General features: G+C 46.2%; 1 protein-coding gene and 1 pseudogene across 1 annotated transcript in view; one reads left to right on the top strand and one right to left on the bottom strand.

The window, feature by feature from the left end:
* The window catches only part of LOC149435671 (C-type lectin domain family 10 member A-like), a 66,904-nt gene that overhangs the window by 26,455 nt on the left and 25,842 nt on the right, over nucleotides 1-14,607 (top strand). Inside the window, exons 4-5 of the mRNA XM_089662485.1 lie at nucleotides 3,280-3,318; nucleotides 12,925-12,996. Of these exons, the coding sequence (XP_089518611.1) occupies nucleotides 3,280-3,318; nucleotides 12,925-12,996 (111 nt within the window). The remainder of the gene's footprint in view (nucleotides 1-3,279; nucleotides 3,319-12,924; nucleotides 12,997-14,607) is intronic.
* Nucleotides 4,072-4,234, bottom strand: LOC149435672 (U2 spliceosomal RNA; annotated as a pseudogene).

Raw genomic sequence — 14,607 nt, 5'->3', positions numbered from 1 at the left:
GTGTGTGCACGATCTTACCGACCCGGGTCTGCTTTGCATCCGCTGGTGACTCCGAACAGAACAAATGTCTCTCCAACAAGCATGCGGTCTCGCCGTATATGTTGCTTAGTTCCTCTGCTCTCATCAGCATTCCTGGCAGCAATCTCATCAGCTTCACTTAGCTGCAGCTCTGGTTACGGAGGGATGCTTTCACACCTGAATGTCATCAGATTCTCAGCTCACACAGCCCCTGCATTCACCATCCTCCAAACATGGCTGCTCTCTCTCCTCTTCCTGTTCCCTCAACTCTGTGTGAAAACTCCACCTTTTCATGAATATAGAAATATCTATGCAGTCCGAGGCTGTGTTAGAAAAACAGTGACATCTTGTGGCTAAACTGCAGAATGTCAAGCAAAACATTTAATTTACTCCACACAAGCAGTATTCAAACAATGAGAGCTGTTTCCCCATCTCACATGACAAGCTGTGACCAATTACAGCTCACACAGTATTTCTCAATGGCTGCAAGAATGCAGCCAGAGAGAAGGAGAAGTTATTGCTTTTACAGCCTTTATGGGTGTAAAAGCAATCAGTGTAAAAAAAGAAAAAATCTTCATCACCCCCCACAAGCAGTACAGTGTCACCATGGTGATACTACTGCTAGGGTGACAGTATGTAAAAAAAAAAAACATAAATAATTATATAAAAAATAAAATAAAAATGTAAAAAGAATATTTTGAAAAATTATAATTTTTGGTTATAAAACTAATTTGGGTAATTTTTTTTTTTACTAAAAGATAACAGAATAAATTTTGGCCAAGATTTATGAGGAAAGATTATTTGTTTGCAAAATTTAATAAGAAAAACACTTTTTTTCAAAATTATTGGACTTTTTCATTTATATAGCAAAAAAAATAAAAATCTCAGCGGTGAATAAATACCACCAACATAAAGTTGTATCTGTCTAAAAAAAAATGCTAAAACATTCATAAGGGTACAGTGTTGCATGACCGCGCAATTGTCATTCAAAGTGTAACAGCGCTGAAAGCTGAACATTGGCCTGGACTGGAAGGGGGTGAAAGTGTCCGGACTGGAAGGGGGTGAAAGTGTCCGGACTGGAAGGGGGGGGAAAGTGTCCGGACTGGAAGGGGGGAAAGTGTCCGGACTGTAAGGGGGTGAAAGTGTCCGCACTGGAAGGGGGTGAAAGTGTCCGGACTGGAAGGGGGGGGAAAGTGTCCGGACTGGAAGGGGGGGAAAGTGTCCGGACAGGAAGGGGGTGAAAGTGTCCGCACTGGAAGGGGGTGAAAGTGTCCGGACTGGAAGGGGGGGGAAAGTGTCCGGACTGGAATGGGGGAAAGTGTCCACACTGGAAGCGGGTGAAAGTGTCCGGACTGGAAGCGGGTGAAAGTGTCTGGACTGGAAGGGGGGAAAGTGTCCGGACTGGAAGGGGGTGAAAGTGTTCGGACTGGAAGGGGGGGGGGGAAGCGTCCAGACTGAAAGGGGGGAAAGTGTCCGGACTGGAAGTGGGTGAAAGTGTCCGGACTGGAAGGGGGTGAAAGTGTCCGGACTGGAAGTGGGTGAAAGTATCCGGACTGCAAGGGGGGGAAAGTGTCCGGAATGGAAGGGGGGGGAAAGTGTCCGAACTGGAAGGGGGTGAAAGTGTCCGGACTGGAAGGGGGTGAAAGTGTCCGGACTGGAAGTGGGTGAAAGTGTCCGGACTGCAAGGGGGGGAAAGTGTCCGGAATGGAAGGGGGGGGGAAGTGTCCGAACTGGAAGGGGGTGAAAGTGTCCGGACTGGAAGGGGGTGAAAGTGTCCAGACTGGAAGGGGGGTGAAAGTGTCCGAACTGGAAGGGGGTGAAAGTGTCCGGACTGGAAGGGGGGTGAAAGTGTCCGGACTGGAAGGGGGGTGAAAGTGTCCGGACTGGAAGGGGGTGAAAGTGTCCGGACTGGAAGAGGGGGAAGTCTCCTGACTGGAGGGGGTGAAAGTGTCCGGACTGGAAGGGGGGGAAAGTGTCCGGACTGGAAGGGGGTGAAAGTGTCCGGACTGCAAGGGGGGAAAGTGTCCGGACTGGAAGTGGGTGAAAGTGTCCGGACTGGAAGGGGGTGAAAGTGTCCGGACTGGAAGTGGGTGAAAGTATCCGGACTGCAAGGGGGGGAAAGTGTCCGGAATGGAAGGGGGGGGGAAAGTGTCCGAACTGGAAGGGGGTGAAAGTGTCCGGACTGGAAGGGGTTGAAAGTGTCCGGACTGGAAGGGGGTGAAAGTGTCCGGACTGGAAGTGGGTGAAAGTGTCCGGACTGCAAGGGGGGGAAAGTGTCCGGAATGGAAGGGGGGGGGAAGTGTCCGAACTGGAAGGGGGTGAAAGTGTCCGGACTGGAAGGGGGTGAAAGTGTCCAGACTGGAAGGGGGGTGAAAGTGTCCGAACTGGAAGGGGGTGAAAGTGTCCGGACTGGAAGGGGGGTGAAAGTGTCCGGACTGGAAGGGGGGTGAAAGTGTCCGGACTGGAAGGGGGTGAAAGTGTCCGGACTGGAAGAGGGGGAAGTCTCCTGACTGGAGGGGGTGAAAGTGTCCGGACTGGAAGGGGGGGAAAGTGTCCGGACTGGAAGGGGGTGAAAGTGTCCGGACTGCAAGGGGGGAAAGTGTCCGGAATGGAAGGGGGTGAAAGTGTCCGGACTGGAAGGGGGTGAAAGTGTCCGGACTGGAAGGGGGTGAAAGTGTCCGGACTGGAAGGGGGTGAAAGTGTCCGGACTGCAAGGGGGGAAAGTGTCCGGAATGGAAGGGGGGGGAAAGTATATGAACTGGAAGGGGGTGAAAGTGTCCGGACTGGAAGGGGGTGAAAGTGTCTGGACTGGAAGGGGGTGAAAGTGTCCGGACTGGAAGGGGGTGAAAGTGTCCGGACTGGAAGAGGGGGAAGTCTCCTGACTGGAGGGGGTGAAAGTGTCCAGACTGGAAGGGGGTGAAAGTGTCCGGACTGGAAGGGGGTGAAAGTGTCCGGACTGGAAGGGGGGGAAAGTGTCCGGACTGGAAGGGGGGGAAAGTGTCCGGACTGGAAGGGGGGGAAGTCTCCTGACTGGAGGGGGTGAAAGTGTCCGGACTGGAAGGGGGTGAAAGTGTCCGGACTGGAAGGGAGTAATGTAACTATATGAAGCCTTCTAATGTACACAGCGATGATCCGGAATACTCAGACCAGTTCTGTGAAATCTGTTTACCATATCTTTAGGTTTTTTATACTTTATTTGCTCATATAAGTCCTCCAACATCAGAGAACATTTTCTGACACAGCTTTCTATTTCCTCCTTAGATAAAAGTATCGGCGAGGAAATGTTACAGATGAGGAATGGTGAGCGTATAAGGATTCCGGATTGGTGTTGAATTGCTTTGGCAATTAGTTCAAATACACATCGTGAAATCTTAGTCGGTGGAACGGGACACTGCAATGTGGTGCCTCATTCAAAATATTGCATCCTGAGCATGTGCATGTATCGTGGGACACAGCAAAGGGGCGCAAGGCTCCTGACAGGGACAAAGGTTTCCAACATGGTCCACCTAGTCAAAAGGCCTGGCAGACCTCTCTCCTTGTGATCAATCGAAGCCAACCAACAAGTACTTGGTCGAGGGACTTTCCCAAAGGATCAGGGGAGGAAGGCACCTAAGGGCCACGCATCCTCCCCCTAGACATCAGGGCAGCCCCGAGGACCCACACCCTCCATCCAGTGAAGAAAAAAACACACACAAAAGTGGCAAAGGGACAAAACAGTGGTGAATAAATAAATAAGTGGCCATGCAATTGTGTGCTGGCTAGGCCCTGAGGTCTGTAGCAAAAATATTGCCCTTGACTTAGCCAAAAGGCCGAGCCCTAAAAGGAGCAGTGCAGAAAAAGTGTTCAGAGCAGTGACCATGTGCACCTTTCACACCTGGGATCCCATCCCCATGTGCTACTAAGAGCACCTCTGAGCACTGCTCCGCGGACTCTCTGCCTCACCTGCCCCTGGTCAGACAAGGTAGACCCGTTCATATCAGGAAGAACTGGGCCTCTCTAGTTTACCCGGGGGAATTACTCCCAGGCCCCAACAGCCTGTGGGCGCCTCGGTTTATCTTCCAGCCGGTACTAACGTTCAGAGCCCCCAATGTACCAGCAGGGGTACTATACAGCCAGCCATCTTCGCCTAAAGGCAAAAATGACTGTGGAGCGCCCCTACTGGACACTGATGAGAACAGATCTACACTTGATCTTAGCCAAACGGCCGAGAAGCGATAATAACACACTCAGTCTAGGTGCAAATAATGGAGCTTGCACCAAAGTCAATGAAAAACAGTTCACAACTAGCCCAGAAGTTGCTTTGAGACAGAATGGAGCTGTGAAACATCGGTGTGTATACCTCCCACCTGTCCCTGATTTCGAGGAACGGTCCCTGATTTGGAACAAAGTCCCTCTGTCCCTCTTTCCTCCTCATTTGTCCCTATAGCTGTATATAGAACGCACTATTTATCTTTCAAAAAGCGTTTCCCAGTGCTAAACCTTTCATTCAATTTCTAAATTGTTGCATTTGTAAGCTTCAAAAGCCAATATAAAGGAACAGTAGTGATAAAAAAGCACTTGTGGTTCTAACTAATCTTTTTTTTTTGTATAATTCTCCTTTAAGGGGGCGTGGCAGGGGGTGTCCTATGCCATCTCAAAAAGTTGGAAGGTATGGTGTATAGACACTCACAACTAAAAATTACAGTGGCCCTCTCTCTATCTTACCCTACCCCTCTTTTTCTCTTATTCCCCACTCTCTCTCTTACCCCCTTTCTCTCTCTCTCTTACCCCCCTCTCTCCCCCTCTCTCTCTTACCTCCCCCTCTCTCTCTTACCCCCTTCTCTTTTACCCTCCCTCTCTCTCTCTCCCCCCTTCTCTCTCTCTTACCCCCCTCTCTCTTACCCCCTTCTCTCTTACCCCCCCTCTCTCTCTTATCCCCCACTCTCTCTCTTACCCCCCTCTCTCTTATCCTCCATCTCTCTCTCTCCCCCCTCTCTCTCTTCCCCCTCTCTCTCATCTCTCTCTCTCTCTCTCTTACCCCCCTCTCTCTTTCTTACCCCCTCTCTCTTTTACCCCCTCTCTCTTTCTTACCCCTTATTTTTCTCTTACCCCCCTCTCCCTCTTACCACCCCTCTATCTTACCCCTGTCTCTCTCTCTCCCCCCTCTCTCTTACCCCCCCTCACACCCTCTATGGTGTATAGATACAACATTAAAATTATTATGTACTCAAGAACAGTGGCCCTCTCTCTCTCTTACCCCCACTCTCTCTCTTACCCCCCTCTCTTACACTCCCCCCTCTCTCTTTTACCCCCTTTCTCTCTCTCCCCCCTCTCTTATCGCCCTCTCTGTCTTTCTTACCCCCTCTCTCTTACCTCACTCTCTCTCTCCCCTCTCTCTCTTACCCCCCTTTCTCTCTTTCTTACCCCCTTTCTCTCTTTCTTACCCCCCCCCCTCGCTCTCTCTCTCTCCCCCCTCTCTCCCCCCTCTCCCCCCTCTCCCCCCTCTCTCTCCTCTTTTATCCCCCTTTCTCTATTTCTTACCCCCTCTTTCTCTTTCTTACCCCCTCTTTCTTACCCCCTCTCTCACTTACCCCTCCCTCTCTCTTACCCCCCTTCCCCCCTCTCTCTCTCTCACTCCCCTTTCTCTCTCTCTTACCTCCTCTTTCTCTCTTACCCCTTCTCTTTATCTTACCCCCCTCTCTCTTACCGCCCCCTCTCTCTTACTCCTCTCTCTCTCTCTCCCTCTGCCCCCTCCTCTCTCTCTTCCCCCCCTCTCTTTCACACCCTTATTGGGGGGGGACACCATGTTTTACCACACCAGGTGACACCAACCCTAGTGACACCACTACCCAAGAATGTCCTTTAGGATATTTAATTAGAATTTTATATGCTAGTATATTCTTTACTTCTCCCCCCAGCATGGGCCCAGCTTGCAAGGCATGGATGAAAGATTTACAGCAGGGGTGTCCAAACCTTTGACCTTCCTATACCACATTGAAAGAAGAGAAACTGACTTGAGTCGCACATAAAATACATCATCAATGATTATAGCTGATGAGCAGTTCCTTCTGTGGCTCTAAGGAGGTATGTGAGGCCGGCCGCCGGGCTTGTTCACCACAATGACAGTTCACTGGTATCACCTCTATTTGCGGCTCTCTACACAGTCAGCAGACCAAGAGTGTCCAGCAGTGATTACTACAGGTAATCTCTATGTAGAGAGCCACAAATAGGTGCAATACTGCCATTATAGTGAACAGGGATGACAGCTGCACCTATCCTCTGGGGGCCACAGGAGGAACTGCTGCTACAATTCACACCGGCCCTAATCACTGGTGCAAATGTAGTCTATGTATGTGCTGTGTGGGGATGTGGGGGGATTGTGGGTGGGGGGCTTTGCAGGGGTGCAATTGAAATCTGGGGGGGGTGCAGCCCACTCCAGAATGCCCTAGATTTGGCCATGCAGCATTTAGTTACTGGCACCCCTGCATTTCCTGCTACTGCCAACATGGCAGCCCCAGTAACCCTCCACGCATGCTTTTGCCTGGTTTGTCAACATAGGTTGTAGAGGATGCTATGTTCGCACAACATCCCTACAGACATGCATGAGACGGGCTTATTGTTTCGGCTGCCATGATACCTGTTCTTACACTGCATCCCTTGTGTCCCTCCAATCGGGCCCAGGTTGCATGTTAAACTCTCTGGGTCTGCATACAGGCCACGGGTGGGGTGGGGGTACCCTTGATTTAGACCTTACATTGTTGGAGGAATATTGGGAACCAGGGGCGGACTGACCATGTGGAAACTTGGGCACTGCCCGAGGGCCCGGGGTCAATAGGGGACCCAATGAGATGCCCCTGGTACCTTTTTCATAGGCTTTTTTGAGTTTCGGCAAGGACACAGGGGCCCCATGATCTCCTATTGCCCAGGGCCCCATGAGTTGTCAGTCCGCCCCTTTCGGGAACTTATTAACATAACTATCCAATAATGCTCTTTAACCGCTTGCCGCCCAGCCACTGTAGAAATACGGCAGCAGGGCGGCACTGGCAGGCAAAACCACGTTTTAAAACGTGTGTTTTGTAAACAAATAGGGGGCACGCGCGAGGCGCGCCGCCGCCCTATCTGTCCCGCCGATCACCGCCACGGATGTCAGTCACCGGGTCACAGCCGGTCCTTAGTCATCGGGTCACAGCCGGTCCTTAGCGGCTGTTTCCCGGCGATCGGTGGTAAACAGTGACAGAGAGCACAGCTGCAGTAGCTGTGCTGTCTGTCACTTCCCTGACAGCTCGAGGACGAGCTGATCGAGACACAACAGTTTCTCTCTCTCGATCAGCGGTGTCCTGTGCAGCACACACACCCCCCCCCCTAGTAAAACACTCCCCTCACATAGATAATCCTTCCCTGCAAAATAAAGTTAACCCCTTCCTCCCCAGTGCCATTAGTACAGTGTCAGTGTTTTTCTTTTTGCACTGATCACTGTATTAGTGTTTTTGGGGATGTCAGTGACCCCAAGTCAGTACCCCCAATGTCAGAATGTCCGCCGCAGTCCCACAGTCCTGCCATAAGTCGCTGATCGCCGCCATAATTTACTGATCGCCACCATTATTAGTATAAAAAAAACCCTAAAAATCCCAGTATCTTTCCCGCCATTTGTAAACGCTATAACTTTCCCGTAAACCAATTAATTTACACGTATTGGGTTTTTTTTTTAGCATGTCGCAGAATACATTTTGGCAGAAATTTATGACTAAATTTGATTTCTGCATTTTTTTTTACTGGACATGTTTTATAGCAAAAAGTCCAAAATATTGTTTTTTTTTCCTCAAAATTGTCAGCCTTTTTTTTTATAGAGCAAAAAATAAAAACCGCACAGGCGATCAAATACCACCAAAAGAAAGCTCAATTTGTGGGGAAAAAAAGGATGTAAATTTAATTTATGTACCGTATTGCATAACCGCGCAATTGTCCGTTAAACTAGCGCAGCGCTGTATAGCAGAAAAATGGCGTAAATTCCATTTTCTATACCATAGTTTGTAGACGCTATAACTTCCACACAAAGCAATCAATATACACTTATTGGGATTTTTTTTACCAAAAACATGGAGCAGAATACATTTTGGCCTAAATTTATAACCAACTTTGAGTTGACTATATATTTTTTATAGCTGAAAGTAAAAAATATTGTTTTTCTTCAAAATTTTTGGCCTTTTTTTGTTTATAGAGTGAAAAATAAAAAGCGCACAGGTGATCAAATACCACCGAAAGAAAGCTCTATTTGTGTGAAAAAAAGGACGTAAATTTAGTTTGGGTGCAGCATTGCATGACCGCGCAATTATCAGTTGAATTAGTGCGGCGCCAAGTAGCAAAAAGAGGCGTGGTCATTAAGGGGGGTAAATCCTCAGGAGGACAAGTGGTTAAATATCTCCACCCAGAAAATGGCGTATAAATTGATCTCTAGATGGTAGAGGACCCATTGGCTCTCACCTTCCACACCTGACAAATGTTGGCACGGCGGCAATACTGAAGGCACTTCACTACATGTACGTTGTACTACTCCTTGCAGATTGTTAGGCAATGGCACTACCAGTGTCAGGCAACTCACCTGATTTTATACCAGTCTCCTCCTACATTACCTCTCCATAGCTGAGAGACATTACAGGCGATCTCTGACAATGCACATGATTGATGATACCAGGCAGTGCGTCTCCATTCATTGGCAGGCACACCAACCCCCAAGCTTCAAGGAATGTTACATCTAGAGATGAGCAAATTATTCAAAAATTTGATTCGGCTGATTCGCCGAATTTGCGGGAGAAATTTGATTCGATGCAAATTTATTCGCCGCGAATTTAACTTATTTAAAGGGTTTCTAGGCTTCAGAGAGCCTTTATATTAGTGCAGAACACTGTACCTTTAATTTAAATGCCCTTGGAGTCTGCTGGGGAAGAGAAATAATACTGTCAGTCAGTATGAGTGCCGTCGATCTTAGAATCACCGCACACTTCACTCATTTGGGCAGTCACGGGGCACGACGAAGAAGAAGAAGAAGAAGAAGAATGAAAAGAAGGAGAAGAAGAATGAAAAGAAGAAGAAGAATGAAAAGAAGAATGAAAAGAAGAAGAAGAAGAATGAAAAGAAGAATGAGAAGAAGAATGAAAAGAAGAATGAGAAGAAGAAGAAGAATGAAAAGAAGAATGAAAAGAAGAATGAAAAGAAGAAGAAGAAGAATGAAAAGAAGAAGAAGAAGAATGAAAAGAAGAAGAAGAAGAATGAAAAGAAGAAGAATGAAAAGAAGAATGAAAAGAAGAAGAAGAAGAATGAAAAGAAGAATGAAAAGAAGAAGAAGAAGAATGAAAAGAAGAAGAAGAAGAATGAAAAGAAGAAGAAGAATGAAAAGAAGAAGAATGAAAAGAAAAATGAAAAGAAGAAGAATGAAAAGAAGAAGAAGAATGAAAAGAAGAAGAAGAAGAATGAAAAGAAGAATGAAAAGAAGAAGAAGAAGAATGAAAAGAAGAAGAAGAAGAATGAAAAGAAGAAGAAGAAGAATGAAAAGAAGAATGAAAAGAAGAAGAAGAATGAAAAGAAGAAGAAGAAGAATGAAAAGAAGAATGAAAAGAAGAAGAAGAAAAATGAAAAGAAGAAGAAGAAGAATGAAAAGAAGAAGAAGAAGAATGAAAAGAAGAAGAAGAAGAAGAATGAAAAGAAGAATGAAAAGAAGAAGAATGAAAAGAAGAAGAATGAAAAGAAGAAGAAGAAAAATGAAAAGAAGAATGAAAAGAAGAAGAAGAATGAAAAGAAGAAGAAGAAGAATGAAAAGAAGAATGAAAAGAAGAAGAAGAAGAATGAAAAGAAGAAGAAGAAGAATGAAAAGAAGAATGAGAAGAAGAAGAAGAAGAATGAAAAGAAGAAGAAGAAGAATGAAAAGAAGAAGAATGAAAAGAAGAAGAAGAAGAATGAAAAGAAGAAGAAGAAGAATGAAAAGAAGGAGAAGAAGAAGAAAGAAGAAGAATGAAAAGAAGAAGAAGAATGAGAAGAAGAAGAAGAAGTAGGATGAGGATGAAGAAGAAGAAGAAGAAGGATGAGGATGAAGAAGAAGAAGAAGTAGGATGAGGATGAAGAAGAAGAAGAAGAAGTAGGATGAGGATGAAGAAGAATTCCATTCCAGCAAAAAGTGTATCTGCGGAGAGTTCCGCTATTTCTGACAGTTCTCTGACTTTCACATTTACAGCGGTTGAAACATTGTATCTATTTGTTTCCGAATAAAAACATCCGTATCCTAAATGGAAACAAATAGATACAATGTTTCAACCGCTGTAAATGTGAAGGAACTGTCAGAGAACTGTCAGAAATAGCGGAGCTCTCTGCAGGAACACTTTTTGCCGGCTGTAGAAGGGATGAAAATCGGCAGATCGGGAAAAATTCGATTTGCGCATCCGAAGTTTGCTAATATTCGGATTCGATGCGAATCAAATTTTTCCTAAAATTCGAAACGAATTCCACTTCGCCAAGTTCGATTCGCTCATCTCTAGTTACATCAGGTTAAACTAACGTTCAATCATCCATGTTGTACAAGCTTGTTTAGATAAATACACTGAAACTTGGAGAAGCTGGATGTATTACAAGACCACTGATGCCTACAATAAAATAATGCCTTCTGGTGTATGAATAAGAAGTAGAGTAGATCCTACTGCAGTCTGGCTATCGCACAGGATGACTGAATGAAGATGATGATAGGAATACTAGATGCTCCTGTTCTTGTCTACAATATCATCTTCACTTTGACCAAAGCCCTAAAATTCCAGCCATGTCTAGATTCTCCCCTCCACCTCTCGAATCCTAGCAGCATGGTGGAATGCTCCTCCTGTTCCTCTCCTCTTCTCTGCTACTTCTAAGCCGCTTCATACCTTCTTCCCTGTAAATTTATGGCCAGTTTGTAAATTTTTCGACCATTTACAAACTGTCCCTAAATGATGGTTACCCAAAAATGATAGAACTTTTTGGACTGCATGCATAGGGGTTCCTGGGGGGGGGGTTAGGTGATGAAGTGACGTCATGGCCCCTTCTATGATTGAGAAAGGAGTCAGGGACTCGGAGCTGGAGGAGAATACAGGGCATGGAGTGGAAATGATGGTAGAATACACACAGAGGATGGAGATAATGGCAGCATTTTAGGGTTTTGATCAAAGTGAAGATGCTTTTGTAGCCAAAAATAGGAGCATCTAGTGGGGGAGCATGGAGAATGGGGATGACGGTAGAATACAGAGGATGGAGATGATGGAATATATCTGTTGCACTGTGTGTGGATGGGTTGGGTGTTGGGAAATATTTTTGGGATATTTTAATCAATTTGTCTCCTTCTGTGCTCTGTTGGGGTGAGATGGGGGGCAGACAAAGATAAGGAAGAGTAGTGAAAGTTAATGGAGAGGGAGAGAGGCCCCCCCCCCACTGATGGGAAGATGCCTCCAGAGGAGAGTGTTGGAACAGGGGAGGGGTAGGTACAGGGGCGAACTAACCATTCGTGCACTCGGGCACTGCCCGAGGGCCCGGGGTCAGTAGGGGGCCCCATGAGATGCCCCTGGTACCTTTTTTATAGGCTTTTTTGAGTGTGGGCAAGGACACAGGGGTCCCATGATCCCCTATTGCCCGGGGGCCCCATGAGTTGTCAGTCCGCCCCTGGGTAGGTACAGAGTTGAGGTGGCAGAGGTGGCAGAATGGGGAGTACAGAGATGAGTGGTGGAATGGAGGGGTATAGAGGCGAGTGATGGAATGAGGGGGTGCAGAGATAAGTGATGGAATGGGGGGTAAGGCCCACTGCTGGCCCCGTCGGGGACTATGTCACTCAATGGAGGATTGGATATGAATTCTGGAGGAGAACTTGGAGAAGAGGACAGAGTTGGCGATGAGAGGAGCAGCCGGGAGGACTATGCCTGACTGTCCTGCATGTGAACCAGAAACTGATGTCAGTGACAGACAGCTCCAGCCTCCAGTGGCCACAGAATGTCTGCAGGGGGGGGATCAGTGCTGTAAGGTGGAATGAATACATTAAGATAAGGAGATACGCTGATATAAAGGTTCCCCCTTATATCAGTAACTCTCCCTTACCTTGATGTATTCACTTTGTGGAAGGTGGTCTGTTCCCGGCATTCCTCATTACATCAGAGTCTGCAGGATTCCAACTTACAGTACATGGGGGGAACTCTGTAAACCCTGATATAAAGGGGAACTCTGAAACGTTTATACAAGGGAGAACTTTGTGCACTGTGATGTAAAGGGGAACTCTTTTGAGTTTGATGTTAAGGGGAGGTCTGTGAACTCTTATGTAAGGGCGATGGGGGCTTTGGTGACCAGAGGTCCCCTTACATCAGAGTTTACCGTTTCACCAGAGTCTGCAGCATTTCCCTTACATCAGAGTCCTCAGAATCCTCCTTTAATTCATGGTCCACACAGTTTTATTTTACATCAGGATCTGCAGAGTTCCCCCTTGAACTGTAAAGGGGAATCCTGCAGACTTTGATGTAAGGGGGAACTCTGTGCTGGGTTATATCAATCTGACCTTCATGTAAATGGAGAAATTTTTTTTTGCTTTTTGATATACGTTAAACACATTGCTAATAGCACCAGCTACATGCTTGTGGCTTAAATATTGCTATTTTCACCGAAACAGTCATTTTGTGTACTTTTTTGTGTCAGTAAAAAAAAGTGGCTCTGTCAGGAAAATTCCATTAATTTTGACAGTAAACAAATTGGTGTTAGTAAATTTTTGGTGCCCTGACAGTAAATTTCACCTTGAGAAGTTTTCAACACCAAGTGGAGGTGGTGCACTGGGTAAGAAGCACCCTGTTACCTAGAATATTGGAGGACATGTTATGTGTGTATCATGGAGTAAGATCCATAGTCATCTGAGATGAACCATCAATCTTATCATTACAGAGTCTCTTCCCAGTGAGGTCCAGAGCATTCATGGAGCTGTGAGGAACCTGGAACAAGCCCAGAAAGCAAGCAGTAAGATTATCTTATTCCACTCACTAGAACACTTACCCATCAAACCACCATTCACTGCTATGGTAAAATAGAATGTACAGTTGCAAGAAAAAGTATGTGAACCCCTTGGGATTACGTGGAGTTTTGCATGAATTGGGCATAAAATGTGCTCTGAACGTCATCTAAGTCACAACAATAGAAGAACACAGTCTGCTGAACATAATACTACACAAACATTAGATGTTGCCATGGTTTAATTGCACATAACATGTAAACATTCACAGTGCAGGAAGGAAAAAGTATGTGAACCTTTGGACTTAATAACTGGTTGACCCTCCTTTGGCAGCAATAACCTCAACCAAACGTTTCCTGTAGTTGCAGATCAGACCTGCACAACGATCTGGAGTCATTTTGGACCACTCCTCTTCACAAAACTGTTTCAGTGTAGCAATATTCTTGGGATGTCTGGTGTGAATCGCTCTCTTAAGGTCATGCCACAGCATTTCAATGGGGTTGAGGTCAGGACTCTGACTGGGCCACTCCAGAAGGCGTATTCTGTGCTGTTGCAGCCATTGTTTTGTTGAATGACTTGTATGCTTTGGGTCATTGTCCTGTTGCATCACCCATCCTCTGCGGAGCTTCAGTTGGCGGACAGATGGTCGTACGTTTTCCTGCAAAATGTCTTGATAAACTCTGGAATTCATTTTCCCATCAATGACAACAATCCATCCAGGCCCTGAGGCAGCAAAGCAGCCCCAAACCATGATGCTCCCTCCGCCATGTTTCACAGTGGGGATGAGGTTTTGATGTTGGTGTGCTGTGCCTTTTTTTCTCCACACATAGTGTTGTGTGTTCTTCCCAAACAACTCAATCTTGGTTTCATCTGTCCACAGTATATTCTGCCAGTAGTGCTGTGGAACATCCAGGTGCTCTTTTGCAAACTTCAAACGTGCTGCAATCTTCTTTTTGGACAGCAATGGCTTCCTCCATGGTGTCCTCCCATGTACTCCATTCTTGTTTAATGTTTTCCTTATTGTAGATGTGTCAACAAAAATGTTAGCATGTGCCAGAGATTTCTGTAGGTCTTTAGCTGACACTCTGGGATTCTTCTTTACCTCATGCAGCATTCTGCGCTGTGCTCTTGCAGTCATTTTTACAGGACGACCACGCCTAGGGAGAGTAGCAACAGTGCTAAACTTTCTCCATTTGTAGACAGTCTATCTTACCGTGGACACATGAACATCAAGGCTCAAGGAGATACTTTTGTAACCCTTTCCAGCTTCATGCAAGTCAACAATTCTTGATCGTAGGTTTTCTGAGAGCTCTTTTCTGCGAGGCATTGTTCACATCAGACAGTGCTTCTTGAAACCAGTAAACCCAAAACAGGTGTGTGTTTTTTAAGGGCAGGACAGCTGTCAGCAACACATCCAATATCATCACACTGATTGGAGTCAAGGTTGGCTCACTCCTGGCTCCAATTAGCTCTGGGAGAAGTTATTAACCTAGGGCTTCACATACTTTTTCCTCCCTGCACTGTGAATGTTTACATGTTATGTGTAATTAAACCATGGCAACATCTAATGTTTGTGTAGTATTATGTTCAGCAGACTGTGTTCTTCTATTGTTGTGACT

Source organism: Staurois parvus, unplaced genomic scaffold, assembly GCF_062004578.1.
Source record: "Staurois parvus isolate SC_StPar_1 unplaced genomic scaffold, SC_StPar_1.0 ptg001482l, whole genome shotgun sequence".
In the NCBI taxonomy this organism is placed as follows: domain Eukaryota; kingdom Metazoa; phylum Chordata; class Amphibia; order Anura; family Ranidae; genus Staurois; species Staurois parvus.
Note: the sequence above shows the minus strand (reverse complement) of the source record. Positions and strands in the feature narration are given on the sequence as shown.